Source organism: Dermochelys coriacea, chromosome 11 (assembly GCF_009764565.3).
Source record: "Dermochelys coriacea isolate rDerCor1 chromosome 11, rDerCor1.pri.v4, whole genome shotgun sequence".
Lineage (NCBI taxonomy): Eukaryota > Metazoa > Chordata > Testudines > Dermochelyidae > Dermochelys > Dermochelys coriacea.
This window is the reverse complement of record NC_050078.2, coordinates 77534438-77548802: the sequence shown is the minus strand read 5'-3', so window position 1 is coordinate 77548802 and position 14365 is coordinate 77534438. Positions and strand designations below refer to the sequence as shown.

Sequence of the window (14365 nt, the reverse complement as noted above, 5' to 3'; positions counted from 1 at the left end):
TCTTACGGAAAACAAATCAAACAGATCTGGAGCTATTACCTCCCTGCCATCCTCCCCCATAAACCTTTAACAGGATAGTTACCACCTGGGCAAACTGCACTCCTCAGACTGGGAAGCTTTACAGCAGTGCAGCAGGCTGCACCAATGGTTTAGAACAGGAGCAAAGCCTCTGGATTCCTCTGCCGGGGGGAATGATTCAGCTTTAAAAAGAAAGTGATATCAGCCTCCTCCTGCACTCACATCATCCCCAGGGTCTCCTGCTTCTCCTTCGTCGCCCTTGGGACCAGGATAGCCTCTAGTGCCCTGAAAAATGACACCAATAACACTGTGAATTAAAAGCCAGGCATTAGAGTAACAAGTGTCCTCCCTAGCCTGCTGCAAGTGTGAGAACAAGCTACCAGAACAGACATCCCTGAGGAGTCACAGCTGGTCTTTATTTCTTGATGCTGAGTTACAATAAAAGTGTGTCATCGAGACAGAGACCTTCTTTCTTGGCATAAGTTACCATACAGCCCATACAGACGTAACCTTGCAACACATGCCAGCGATTCCATCAGCTTTTGCAACCCCCCTCCCCAAGTTATTATGAGTTGCACCAGAAAGGGAAACCCATACAAAGCATATCTATAGCTAAAGATGCCCACACAGCACAGGTACGGGGGTAGCAGGGGACATCCCAACCTTTTGGAAACATTGACTTCAGGATGAGCAGGGCTGGCCAGCCAGCGTTGGGAAGCCCATTTCAGAGCACAGTCAGTCAATGGGCTCTGGAGCGAACTGGACAGTTGCGAACAATGCTAGGGGCCATCACCAGGATGTACTGCTCAGGCAGTTTTGTATTATATAGCCCTGTAGGAGAGATGGAGGCAGACTTACATTCGCACCAGGGTTTCCTCTGTTGCCTGGATAGCCCTGAGAGGGAAGGGAAGACAGCGTGTTAAATCAGAGGAATAGAAATACTGTTAAATTATTGCGTAAAAATTTTCTGTGTAACTTACTGGGAAGCCCGGGAAACCATCAGTGCCATTTCCTGGAATGCCGTCCTCTCCCTAGTGGGAAGAGCAAAAATAAGTGAGGTGTCAAAGCCAAACCAATTAGTTCACTTATCCGCATGTCCACTTTCCCTAGCAGGCAGCCATTCCCCCACAGCATGTGTTCACACATTCTCCTGCTATTCAACAGAGCCCATAACTTCTCACTGGGATGGGACACTCGCAGGTCAGAACCCTACTACATTCCTCCGGGCCTTTTCTAGAGGCACAGTCATGATGAATAAAGTGAAAATCCTCAAAGATGGGCCAACTATCAATATGTCCTGCTGGTTTCTCCCCTGTACCCATTGTCATTAGGCATATGAATCACAAGTTTTAGTAGCCACTTCTAAGTGGAAGCTCTTAAGTCTTGTCCACAACTACAATGAACCCATTACAATCACCATGTGCACAGCTTGTGCTTTGTAAAATGCATGACATGGAAATAAGAGCTTTACTAGACCCTCAAAGTGGTAATGAAATATAAAGATGATATGCGGCAAGAGACAGGATCAATATAGAGATAGAAGGAGTTTTTCCAGGTTGCATATCATTAAAGATGCTCTTTATCTTCTTGAGATGGCCACCCAAAAATGCTTAATGTGTCATTAAGATCAGAAAAGTGACATGATGGCATCTCCTCGCTGAAAAGAGCTGCTCACTTTCCTATCTGCAGTGAGTTTGGACTCCAGTTGGTTCCTATTTGCAATGCAGAGCTGTGAGAAGCCTTGCTGGATTCTCCTGGGGTGCAGCATCTGTAATGGACTTGTTAGCTACGTCTCCGTCTCTTGTTGGTGGAACTGCAGCTTGACTGTCAAACTCCAGCCTGATTTCACAGTGCTGATGGAAGAAAAGAAAACACCTTCCTACCTGTACATTGAGTGTGTGTAATCTGGAGCCACAGAGAATAGGCACGGATGTCCCCAATGCTATTTTTATAGGGCCATTGTTTAGGAGCCACCACAATTCATATTCAGTCAAGTTAAATATAATTTTTCCTGCCTCATCTCTCCTGGGGCAGAAACCTGCCCCCACGTTCACACACATACTCAGTGCTTCATCCCCATCCGCAAACGCGGAGGGAGCTAGTCCTTTTTAAAGCTTCTGAGCGTAGCAGAGAGGCTGGGGGCAGGGTCACTGCTCTAACTCCCTCTCCACCTCCAATCTTCATCTGTCTCTTCAGTATCTCAAGCTGCCTGAGTGCCTGCTCTTTATTCCTCAAGTAAGAAGTAAAAGGAAGAGCGGCAGCAGGGGCCAGCAGGTGGGAAAGGCACAAAGATCTCCTTTTCCTCCACTGGAGTTCCACTGTGATGATAACATTTCAGAGATCAGGCATAAGGGTCATTGAAAAGAGGGTACAGCCAAGACACCAATACACATGCATTATATATACACGCCCCAATAGATGAACCAGGAGCTTTAACAGAAGACTGATATTTTAGACCTCTGGGTCCTCTACTGAAGTGTGAATTGAAAGCACTACTCTTCCAGCCTGTAGAGCTGGAGGACATAGAGAAAGGACTCTTTTCAAAGGGCTGGCTAGTGACAGTATGATAGACATACAATTAATCCTACTTCCACCGGAAAATGTGTAGGCCAGATGGATTGTTTTTTCTCCTCTGGATTGGATGATTCTTGTTACCGCAATGAACCTCCATTGCAATGCAGTGACATATGCAATAGAAATCCTTTAGGGAACTCCAGCTGAAGGCTGCAAGCTAGTAGTGTGCTGTTGCCCACACAATAAGTAACAGGCATGCTGGTTTCAGGTCTATGTACACCAGAGAAGTGGGACGGAAAAAGTTCAGAAGAGAAGAAAGGAGAGTTTTGTGGCTGAGCTACTGACAGGAAAAGCTGCCTGTCTCCTGGACCAGGGGCTGAGCTTGTAATGGCTCATTTCTTCTCTATAGAAACTAACCCACAGAAGCAAACCCAAATGATAACACGGGTTTATAGCATTTCACTGACACAATATTCTGAACTTCTCTGTGGAGAACAATGGATTCCGTTCCAACCATTCGCAGGAATGAATTCGCAATACAAAATGAATATGAAGCGACGGGGGTGGAGGATGAAAACACAAAGCAGGCAAGAATGGGAGACCCATTTGGAGATCCTCAGCTGGTGGGAATCAGTGTAACACCATTGACATGGATGAAGCACACCAGCTGGGGAGCTGGTCCAGTATGCTAAGTGCATTTGGTACCAAGGGACACAAATTGCAGAGTGTGACTTGAGAGTAATCGGTTCCAGGCTGGTCTCTGTCAGGGCCTGAATGTATTTTAAGAACAAAGTAAACCCAAGTGTGTACACTGGCCTGGTAGAGTCTCTCTTCCCACCCCGCTGGCAGATGTTATGTTTGGATCCCTCTCCCGCAACATCCTGACATACCATACAGCATAGCTGGAGGCCAAACTCTAGAATGGGCTTAACCTGCCAGCTGAGTCTACCATTCTGCGGCTCTACTCCATGGGCCAGATCCCCAGCGGGTGTAAATCGGACGTAGCACCATTGGCATGAATAGGCCACATCCCCAGCAGGTGTAACTCGGCATATCTCCAGCTAAGTCAATGGAACGTTGCTGATTTTCACCACCTGTGTATGTGCATCGTGCGTGGGACCACAGGGAGTATCCAGTGGGGACTCCTGCACAGCACTCAGCAGTCCCACTGGGTAAGCCAAGGAGGGGGCGGGGGCGGGGGCGGGGGCGGGGGCGGGGGCAGGGGGTTGCTTGCTGAGCACGACCAGTTGTAAGCCACTTTTCATATGTCATATTTCACTGCGAAATATCACTCACCCTTTCACCCATCACGCCAGGGTCTCCAGGCAATCCGGTGGGTCCAGGGGGTCCTTTGAGGCCCTAAAGGGAGAGGGCGAAATGGTCAAGCGTATTGTAAAGGACATGAATGCACAGCAAATGATCCTTTCAAAGGCAAACCAGCTGCTTTCATTTTCCTGTGACATTTTGATCCCTCTCTTCCTACCTTAGAATAACCCTGATGCGCTGAAGGATACAAATGGGAACATGGCAATATTCCAAGTGGAGTTGTTTACTTGTGGACAGCACATGGCGTAAACTGTGCACCTTTGCCATTGTTTCAGTTCCCCCTTTTCCTCAGGGCAGTGGCGCAGGCCTGTCAGATGATCCATTCCGGAGTAGGACCAGACAAAGCCCACAAGGTGCACTGTAGGTGCCCCTCCTCTTCATTCTGTAATGTTCTTATTGCAGAAATCAAACAGTGTAGACAGGCTGCTGTTAATAAGAATCACCTACTGAGTAGCTATACTGTCTACCAGCTCTGCTCAGAAAACTGACCCTAGAAGTCTGTGGGTCCACACTGAAGAAGAAGCATTTAAAATGCTACCATCCCATCATGGACGTGAATTACTGTGTGTCTTGGAAAACCAGCTTCTCTGTTCCTGTTTATAAGGGCTCCACGTGGTTTTCCAAGATCCATAAGGCTAGGCTCCCTGTCCATTGGGAGGCAGGAGAGAGAGCCTTTTTTGATCACTGCTCTCTGGTTTATCTATCACACAGCCATGCCTTCCTTCAAGACAATGATAAAGAACACTAACCTCAGGTCCCATGGGTCCTTCATCTCCTCTGTACCCCTTGGGTCCAATCGGACCAACCTCACCCTGTGAAAGTAAAAAGAGAACTGAAGGTTTCATTTCTTCCCTGTCTCGCTGGTTACGTTCCTCTGGAGGCACTGCCCAGAGGAACACATACCCGTCTCCCACGCATTGTGTGCCTGGCCTGTGCAGAAATGTGATTCCCCCTATCCTGCTACAGGACTGGACCCTGGTCACCACATCACAAGCCACACCTTGGATTCTGAGCATCCAGCAAGACAGCAATGCTGAGTACTGCACAGTCACAGATGCTGTGGCTGGCGGCCCAGATTCTGCCAGGTGACTCATTCTCAAACTTCACCCTTGCAGGCCTCACGGTGCTTCAATTCATGTCCAAATTTAGGTCACCAGGGCGGGGAAATATTTCTTCATTTCATGACCCACAGGGTGGGGGCTGGTGCTTGATGAACCCATTACACATTAATGCCCAGCTCAGTCACAGTTTATATTAAAGTTTCCATTTATAAATACAGGCGGTCAGACTGGTTGATCACAATGGTCCCTTTAGGTCTTGGAATCTCTGAATCTAGCTATCTATAACACAGACCACTCCTGTCAGGAACAAGCTTATACCACTATTTATACATGGAACCTTAATACAAACTGTGGCCTCTAATTCCTTTCTGCTGGCAGCAAAAGCCATTCTTTCATGCAGGCTTTGGTAACATACATAATACACATTATTATGAGTTGTGTCTCTTAGACTCACAGATCTTAAGATCAGAAGGGACCATTACGATCATCTAGTTTGACTTCCGGCACATCACAGACCACAAAACCTCACCCACCCACTCCTGTAACCCAGACTCCGAACCTCTGGCTGAATGACTGAAGTCCTCAAATCATGATTTAAAGTCTTTAAGTTACAGAGAATTCACCATTTATACTTGTTTAAACCTACAAGTGACCCCATGCCGCAGAGGAAGGCGAACCGCCCCCCGCTCCAGGGTCTCTGTCAATCTGACCTGGGGGGGAATTCCTTCCCAATGCCAAATATGACCATCAGTTAGACCCTGAGCATGTGGGCGAGACACACCAGCCAGACACCTGGGAAAGAATTTCCGTAGTAACTCAGAGTGTCCCATCACTGACTACGGGAGATATTTGCTACTAGCAGTCGCAGATCAGTTACATGCCATTGTAGACAGTCTCATCATACCATACCGTACATTAGCTTATCAAGTCCAGTCTTTTTTTTGGCCCCCCTGCCAGGTTTTTTGCCTCCACTTCTCCCCTTTGGAGGCTCTTTCACAGCTTCACTCCTCTGATGGTTAGAAACCTTCACCTAATTTCAAGCCTAAATTGTTGATGGCCAGTTTATAGCCATTTGCTTTTGCCCGGCTGCACAAGCCCTGTCCTTTCCTCTCTGCAGCTGGGCTGCCACATCCTCGCCCAGCAACCTGCAGCAGCTTGCATCACCAGGCACTGCCGCAGCCAAGAGCTTCATTGCAGCAGATCAGTGCTGCCCCAAGGATGCAGTAAGGTAAAAGCCGGGATGAGGAATCGAGTCTTTCGTCTCTAGGTCTGAAGATAATATGTTGTGATCACAGCTTTGTTCCCATCTCACTGCTAGGAGAGTCGCCTTTCAAAGGCCTACATTGCCAACTGATCTCAACGTTATGTCCTGTTCTAGGGAGCGTGATGAATGCGTCATCCCACGTGAATGCTTTAACCACCAAGCTATAAGCTATTCTGTGAGGTGGGCTTGCCGGTCTCCCCTACTGGAACTGTTCCACTTTATATTCTCCATAGCCAGGTGGCCTGATGGGGATCCTGGGAGTTCCACAGCTCAGGGCTTCCCATGCACCCAGAACCCCACCCCAGCCTGTCAGGTCAGGTGACAGGAACCTGGAAAGCCTGCAGCCATTGGCTTATGGCTTGTCAGCAGCCCAGGCTCTAGATACCATCTGGCCCTGGTGACTTATTACTGTTTGGTTTATCAATTTGTTCTTAAACCTTCGCTAATGACACCTCAATCTGGGACAGTTCCTCAGATTTGTCACCTAAAGAGAATAGCTCAGGTGTGGGAATCTCCCTCACATCCCCTGCACTGAAGACTGATACAAATGTAACCCCCCCCCCCCCCGCATCCTGTTCCCTGGCCCACTCTGAGGTTGTTCAAGCGAGGGTAAGTCTGCGCTGGGGCTTATTACACACCACTGGGATACTGGGCTTGAGGCTCCTCCGTGTGCTTTGCGTTGTGTGTCAGTGTGTGTCACCTCAGACCAGACCCACTCAGACAAACAATCAGCAACGAGGCGTTATTCTGAAAGGAAACCAAACAGGATTCCAGTCCAGCAGCCTCCTGCCAGCTTGCCTGACTCGGGCTCCCAGCTGAAACGTCCTACTGGGAGGGCAGAGGGTGCATCCTGGCAGGAGCCAGGACGTTCTCCCAACATGCCACAGTTTGTAGTCTGCAACTTGCTGCTCCCACTGCTGCTGCTGAAGCACGCTGCACTTGGGATATACCGAGAATTCATTTAGTTTCTTCGCAATGGCCTTATCTTCCTAGAGTGCTGCTTGAGCACCTCTATCGTCCAGCGGCACCACTGATTGTTTGGCTGGCTTCCTGCTTCTCATGTAGTTACAGGGTTTTTTTGTTTGTTTTTTGAGTCTTTTGCTAGTTGCTCTTCAACTTCTTTGTCGGCCTGCTTAATTGTACTTTTACAAAAAGAAAAGGAGTCCTTGTGGCACCTTAGGGACTAACAAATTTATTTGAGCATAAACTTTTGTGGGCTACAGCCCACTTCATTCTCTAATCACTCAGTGACAAACTTAAAGGTGGCAATTTTGCAACAGAAAAGCTTCAAAACAGACTCCAGCTGCTGAAGATGGTATGAAGAGAAGCTGCTGAACTTGAATTAATATGCAAACTAGATACCATTAACTTGGGTTTGAACAGAGACTGGGAATGGCTTTGTCATTACACTAATTGAATCTATTTCCACATGTTAAGTATCCTCACACCTTCGTGTCAACTGTCTGAAATGGGCCATCTTGATTATCACTTCAAAAGTTTTTTTCCCCCCTGCTGATGATAGCTCCTCTTAATTAATTAGCCTCTTACAGTTGGTATGGGTACTTCCATCTTTTCATGTTCTCTGTATGTATAAATATCTTTTTACTATATGTTCCATTCTATGCATCTGATGAAGTGAGCTGTAGCCCACGAAAGCTTATGCTCAAATGAATTTGTTAGTCTCTAAGGTGCCACAAGTACTCCTGTTCTTTTTGCTGATACAGACTAACACGGCTGCTACTCTGAAACCTGCACTTTTACAGTTGACTTGCCAAAGTTTATGCTCCTTTCTATTTTCCTCAGAACAATTTGAATTCCAGTTTTTAAAGGATGCCTTTTTGCCTCTAACCACCTCTTTTACTCTGTTGTTTAGTCATGGTGGCATTTTTTTGGTCCTCTTACCTTTTTTTAAAATTTGGGGTGCACATTTAATTTGAGCTTTTATTATGGTGTTTTTAAAAAGTTTCCATTCAGCTTGCAGGCATTTCACTCTTGGTACTTTTCATTTAACTAGCTTCTTCATTTCTGTGTAGTTCCCCTTTTTGAAGTTAAATGCCATTGTGGTGGGTTTCTTTGGTAGCCCCCCATCTGCTCAAGGATGTTAAATTTAATTACATTATGGTCGCTGTTACTGAATGATTCAGCTATATTCACCCCTTGGACCAGATCCTGTGCTCCACTTAGGACTAGATCAAGAATTGCTTCTTCCCTTGTGGCTTCCAGGACTTGCTGCTCCAAGAAGCTGTCATTAATGGTGTATAGAAATTTTATCTCTGCATCCCACCCTGAGTTGACATGGGGTTAGTTGAAAACCCCCCGAGGGACCAGTCTGTGATGCAATCACTCCTGGATCCCACCAATTATTGAGGCATGTCTTACTAAGACTTTCTCTTCCACATGAAAATTACGCAGTTGTGTATGACTATTTGTGGCCACTTGATCACACAGTTCCTTACAAATGTCCCTACTGATATCAGTCTTTAGCACTTCCTGACGAGACCTTAAAGGACGTCTCCTGAGCAACATGGCTGGTGTCTGATTTGTAGTAGTATGAGCTGCATTCCTAACATAGTTGCAAAGTTACATCCTCTAAACAAATTGTCACACAATGGATAGGAATAGTGTTGGTCCATACAGGGCACCAACTCTTTGAATAAGGACAAGAAGTTCATATTCCCTGAAATGGCCCTTACCGACAATAATGCAGCTTTGCCTATAAAATCAGTTCCGATATATCTGAATAAATTTTTCTGCTAGTTCACGTGTGGAAGGATGGAACACAGCTGATATGACATGTTTGATAGCCTTTCTTTTGACAAATAGTTGGGTCTCTTCAGATGTGAATTGGGTCCCCTTGTCAGTTACAATCTGTTCCGGAACTCCCTTCCGAGAAACGTGAGTCTGCCTGCTCTCGGCATCTGCGCTGAACTAGTTGAATTCACACAGAATGCTTCAATCCATTTAGAAGGAACATCTACTGCAATCATGTACATCTGTCCCATAGATGGCTGGAGTAATTCGCGTTGTACAGAATCATTTGTTCAATTTGTGCCCTATAGAACATATTGACTGTCTCTGGTTCCATTCGGTATCCTTTCCTGCCTCTTCTGTGGGCCAGCATGACAAGCAGTCTGCATTCACATGGTGGTTGGCACTTTTGAACTCAATATTGTAACAGCAAGCACCCATTGATATCATCCTATTGCTTGGACTGCTCTTTGGGTTAAAAGGTGAAGATCTGTAACCAGAGTAATTGTTTCCAGATGGAGAGTGGTGAAACTTTAACTCCTCAGACTAAGCTCAGAGCTTCTCCATCAATTTGACCACAGGTACGTTCTGCTGAGGTAAGCAAAGGCAACTGATCTTTTAATGTGATCTTCCACCATGGGACATTACTGCTCCTATGCCACATAGAGAAGGATCACAAGCAAAGCTACACGTTAGCGGGTAAGGGCATCCGAAGCCTGGGCAATGCTGTGTGGACAATCTTCATCTCTGTCCCTTGTGTGACAGGCGGTTTGGAGGCTGTAACTCTGTCATTTGTCAGGCAAGAACCTGTGGAAATGACAGACCATCCCTAGAAAGGAACATCATTGTGACACATTCAGAGGCTTCAGCTTTCTAATGTGATCTCTTTCTCAATGGCTTGGCCTCAAAACACACTTGAATTCACATTTCTCCTTGTTTGCTCTAAGTCCTCACTCAACCAGCCTCACGAGGAACCTTGAAATCACCACAGATATGGGCAGCGCCTGTCTTTTCATCACTGCCATGATGGGGGCGCTCCTCTCCTTCAGGTCACCTTGGATATAATTCCAGCATCCTATAAGTGCAGCAGTTCAGTCTCTGCCTCAGTCTCGCAAAAGGCACTGGTCGAGCTTTGCAGAATGCAGAAACTACCTCCTCCTAATGCTCAATTTTTACTTTCATATGTTTTGAGGTTTTGATACCATCCTGAAAGACATCAGCTGCCTTGTCCAAAAGCTCTGCTCATTTTAGTTTGGGCCTGGAGTTTTGTTTTGTTTTGTTTTAAACCTCCAGGCATGTTAGGCTTTGCCAATCCACCTGAATCTCTCCCACCCATTCTTTACCATGTAGCGCAGGACTTCCTTGCTTCCCAACATAGAGGTCTGCAAGGCGTTGTTTCCAGTCATGTGTTCCCTTCACTGTAATAATGCCCAGGGATTTCCCCTGTGTGATTTTAGTAGCACTGAGGTTTTCTGCAACTTCGCCCTATTAAGTGGTCTCTGATAATCCTGCTGTGAAATTAGAAAGAGCAGATGCTGTATCTAGCTCCATTGTACGTTCTACTCTTCCCACTTGAAGGGGAATCCAAATAACATTTTATTTGTTGTCTTCTCAATTTAACAGCTCTAGAGATGGGATACCAGATGACAGCATGGAGCCTATTTTCATCTCGGATTGTTGGGTCTTTTGCTCCTTGCATGACAAAAATAACATGAAGAAACCACAGGGGTACAGCTGGGTCCCAAATAACCATGTTTACTGAATAGACCCAAACACGCAAGGCCTAGCTTTGTACACGTGGCTGCTCTGGCTGGGTTCCGATGACTTGTAAAAAATAGAACACAGTGAGGACCACTAGAAGGCTCACTGACTATTTAAAGGGATGCTACCTTATTCCTATCTACTACAATAAACCTGAAAACAAGAAAAGCTGGGAAGATGGCGGTAGTGGAGACAGAAAACTGTCCTGTTTTATGGTGCCTGGAACCCCGACCAATATACTCTTGGCTTATGCTGTCCATGCCATTTCTATAGACTTGATACCATGCCTGCAGTGCATTTAGGGTTCTGTATGCAGCAGATCTCAGCAATTCCCATCCACCTACTGTATGTGTGTGTATGTACACTAACATGGGGGTGACACACACACATGCACACACACAGAAGGTAACACCAGGGCTTCCAAAGAGATCAAAGAAAGAATACACTGACCTCTAGATTCTCTCGCAGACATAAAGAAAGTGAAAGGGACTCAAGGGTTAGCAGGAGCCCTACATTCAGCCAAGAGAAACACATTCAAAGAGCCAGAACTCGCAGATAACAAGCCTTGAAAAATACTGTTTGCCAAGCTCCTTCCCTTCCCAATACCAATTATATATTTATTTTCTATTTGGCTAAGCAAAAGCATTTCCCCCTAGCTTATGGAAAAAACATCTCAGAGCGCAACCACTTTTGAAATCTTACTGGAACCCTGTATCTATTTTAGCTAGACTTGACCAAGATACTCAGCAAGTCTCCTGTCCGGGAAGAACTCAGATCCGAGGTTAGAACATATCCTGCTCTTCTGACAGGCGACTGATTGGACCACCATATCTTCCACGGAAGGAGGGAGACTGTGTCTTCCACATATTGCAGCACAGAGACAGGCCCCCTCACTGGGATTCTTACTAAACAGTGACGGATGGGGGCAGAATATACTCGTCCTGAACAGATTCCCAGCAATGAACCTACACTAAAATCTTGGTCTCAAGGTTTGCACTGAGGCTCAGACAAATGCCTGTGTTCGTAGTTCAGATCTGGAGCAGGCCTCAACCACAAATGAAGCATCTTAGTGGCCAGTGGATATAGCTTGTCCACATTCCAAGACAGTGACAGTCTGGCATGTCCGGAATAAGCATGTGTCTGCCGTCTCTGGCCCTTTCTTGACAGGTATCCAGCACATACGCAGTCTGTCCCCTCCCCGCCAACCTGAATATATATTTTAAAAGAACAAAATGGTACGAGGGCCTGAAGTGCTTCTAAGTCATAAGTCAAAACCTACAATGTGCGTCTCTCCTTCCCAATGGTTACCATCCCTCTCATGTCCAGCGGAGAGCCGTCCCTCGCCTTCTGACCGGGAGAACAGGCCCGTGCAGTACACTGGCTCTCAGATCCCTGCTGCCGCTTCCCTCCTTCCCCCAGATGCTAAAGAACAGCCACTGCAGGCTGCTGGCTTCCCCTGCCCATATCTATCGTCCCAGGCCCCATTTTGCAGCTTTGCTCACAGGAACTGGCTGCTCAGACACGGCCGAGCAAGGGCTGGCTCACGTTGCAGATTTGGGGAAACTGGGCCAATTCTTCCTGCTTTATTTCAAAAAGGTAAAATGAGGAAGGGGCAAAGCCCAGCTGGGCCAGGTCTCCTGCTGCAGAGTGGCTGGAAATGGGGGAGGTACGGGCAAGCACTTTGAAATGGCTGCTCTTGGCAAAAGCCTTTGCAAAGAGTCTCAGCCAGCACAGGGGAAATACCATAAATACTCATAAAAATGAATTGCTTTTCTACAACCAAAGTCCCTCATGGACCCAAACCCTTTCCAGACAAGCGACAGCGCAGAGCTGTATAATGTAGAGCCATCAGCGGGCCAGACCCTTCCACCTTTGGAGAGTTAAATGCTTTGGCTGCAGCAGGAGCTTGGCTCAGTTAAGGATGTCAGAATCTGGCCCAGCGGCATCCCACTACTCACTGGATTCAGTGCCCAGTGTCAGCACAAAATGTCCCCCTCCCTGAGCTGACTCAAGCTGTGGCTGGCACCAAGTTACAGACCAGCTCTGATGCCAGCTCCTGCACTTCATCTTTCCATGCAGCTGCCTTTAATTAAACTCTGCACTGGGGGGAGGGCGGGAGAGAGAGGGGGCACATCAATTAAACTCTGCACTGCGGGGGGCACTCTGCAGTGCCTCAGGGGGGATCTCAGAGCTCCGTGCACAGGCTCTGAGGCGAGGAGGCTGGTGCGGAAGCAGCCGTGCTCCCTGTCCACACAGACCTACCTCCTGAAGACGCCCCACACCGGAACGCAGGGGCAGGGTTAGCCCCACAAAGCCGGATTCCCTGGGGCCCCTTTGCCCGAATGATGCCGGCACAACAGAGCCACCAAGCCCCCTGGGGAATGCCCCAGAGGTTCTTACCCACCGGGGACTGGCCACTGGGGCCATGGCAATCAGGGCACAATTTAGGGCAGACCTGGCCTGCACCAGTTACCTGGTCCTTAGCAGCCCCGGATTCGGGTGCTGCCTTATCTCTGTCCCTGCCATGGGGGTGAATCAATTGTATGTAGGACTCGTATTTCAGCCACTTGGGAATTTCTGTAACATCGCCTAGCTGTATCTTGGGTCCAGCCGAGAGTTACCCTCCCCACTAACTTGGGCAGAGGATGGCATGTCCTCTGGCCCCGTCGCTCAGAGCTAAAGCCCTGGTGAGCTATTGTTCTAGTGGCTGTTTGCCATTTGGCCTGGGGGCCCGTGTGTATCGGCAGCTCAGCTCGGTGTTACGGGCTAGGGACAATTAAAGCTTCGCAGCCTGTTGGGGCAGAAGGGCTTGGACAAGGAGCTGGAGGTGGGTCCCTGCTGAGTGCTCCCTGCTCTGGAGCAGCAAAGCAGGGGAGCGGTGCTTCTCCCCAGGCTCGGGGCACTCCGCTGCGAGCGGGGCTCCCGGGGCACGGCTGGGGCAGCACACAGCACAAGTCTTCCCGTGGGAAAGCAGCGACGGGTGGGAGCAAAGGGCTCTTTCAGTGTTCAGTGGATTGAAGCAGAGAGGCTCAGGACCCACGAAGGGCAGGGATCAGTGTGCATGGTGACAAAGGTAAACAGCCGCCTTAATCCTCCCGTTGGAGTTTGCCGAAGTAGGGCTGAACATGGCAGGGCAAGTGCAGTGGGGCCTAGGTGCGTTTCCACAAGCCCTGCCCTGGGGCCTCCTCCTTGCCAGCCCCACCCCACCCCCCAGCTATGAGGCAGCAAGTGCAGGATGGAGGCTGATGCCCGGGGGGACACGAAACGCAGAGTGGGGAGATCAGCATGGGGGTGCCCTCCTTGCCGATGATTTGGGGGATGTTTGGGCCCCTGGGAGCCAGCTAGCACCGAGCAATAAGAGCTCCGAAGGGGAGGGGAAGCAGCATTTGGCTGGCAGCACAGCGCCCTCACTCGTCTTCAGCGCCCACCCACCGGTCGTGGAGACTGCCAGGGCTGCTCCCTGCTGGGGGAGGAGGAGTCTCCGTGGAAATGTCCCCGTTCCCACAGCAAACTGCTCTGGGCCCTGCAGCCTCCCTTTCTCTCATGGCCCTGGCGCACACAGCTTTGGTGATGGGAGGAGCAGAATTACTGGAAGAGCACTCTGGAAAGCCAGGGTTGCCCCAGAAAGGAGACCTCCATCCATGCATGCTTTAGAACGGACCATATAAAGATA

At 48.3% G+C, this 14365-nt stretch overlaps 1 protein-coding gene across 1 annotated transcript in view; it reads right to left on the bottom strand.

Annotated features, from left to right (window-relative positions):
* The window catches only part of COL6A1 (collagen type VI alpha 1 chain), a 69445-nt gene that overhangs the window by 17300 nt on the left and 37780 nt on the right, over window positions 1–14365 (bottom strand). The window contains exons 21-25 of the mRNA XM_038422367.2: window positions 4608–4670; window positions 3829–3891; window positions 999–1049; window positions 877–912; window positions 241–303 (exon numbers count right to left, since the gene is read on the bottom strand). Coding sequence (XP_038278295.1) covers window positions 241–303; window positions 877–912; window positions 999–1049; window positions 3829–3891; window positions 4608–4670 — 276 coding nt within the window. The remainder of the gene's footprint in view (window positions 1–240; window positions 304–876; window positions 913–998; window positions 1050–3828; window positions 3892–4607; window positions 4671–14365) is intronic.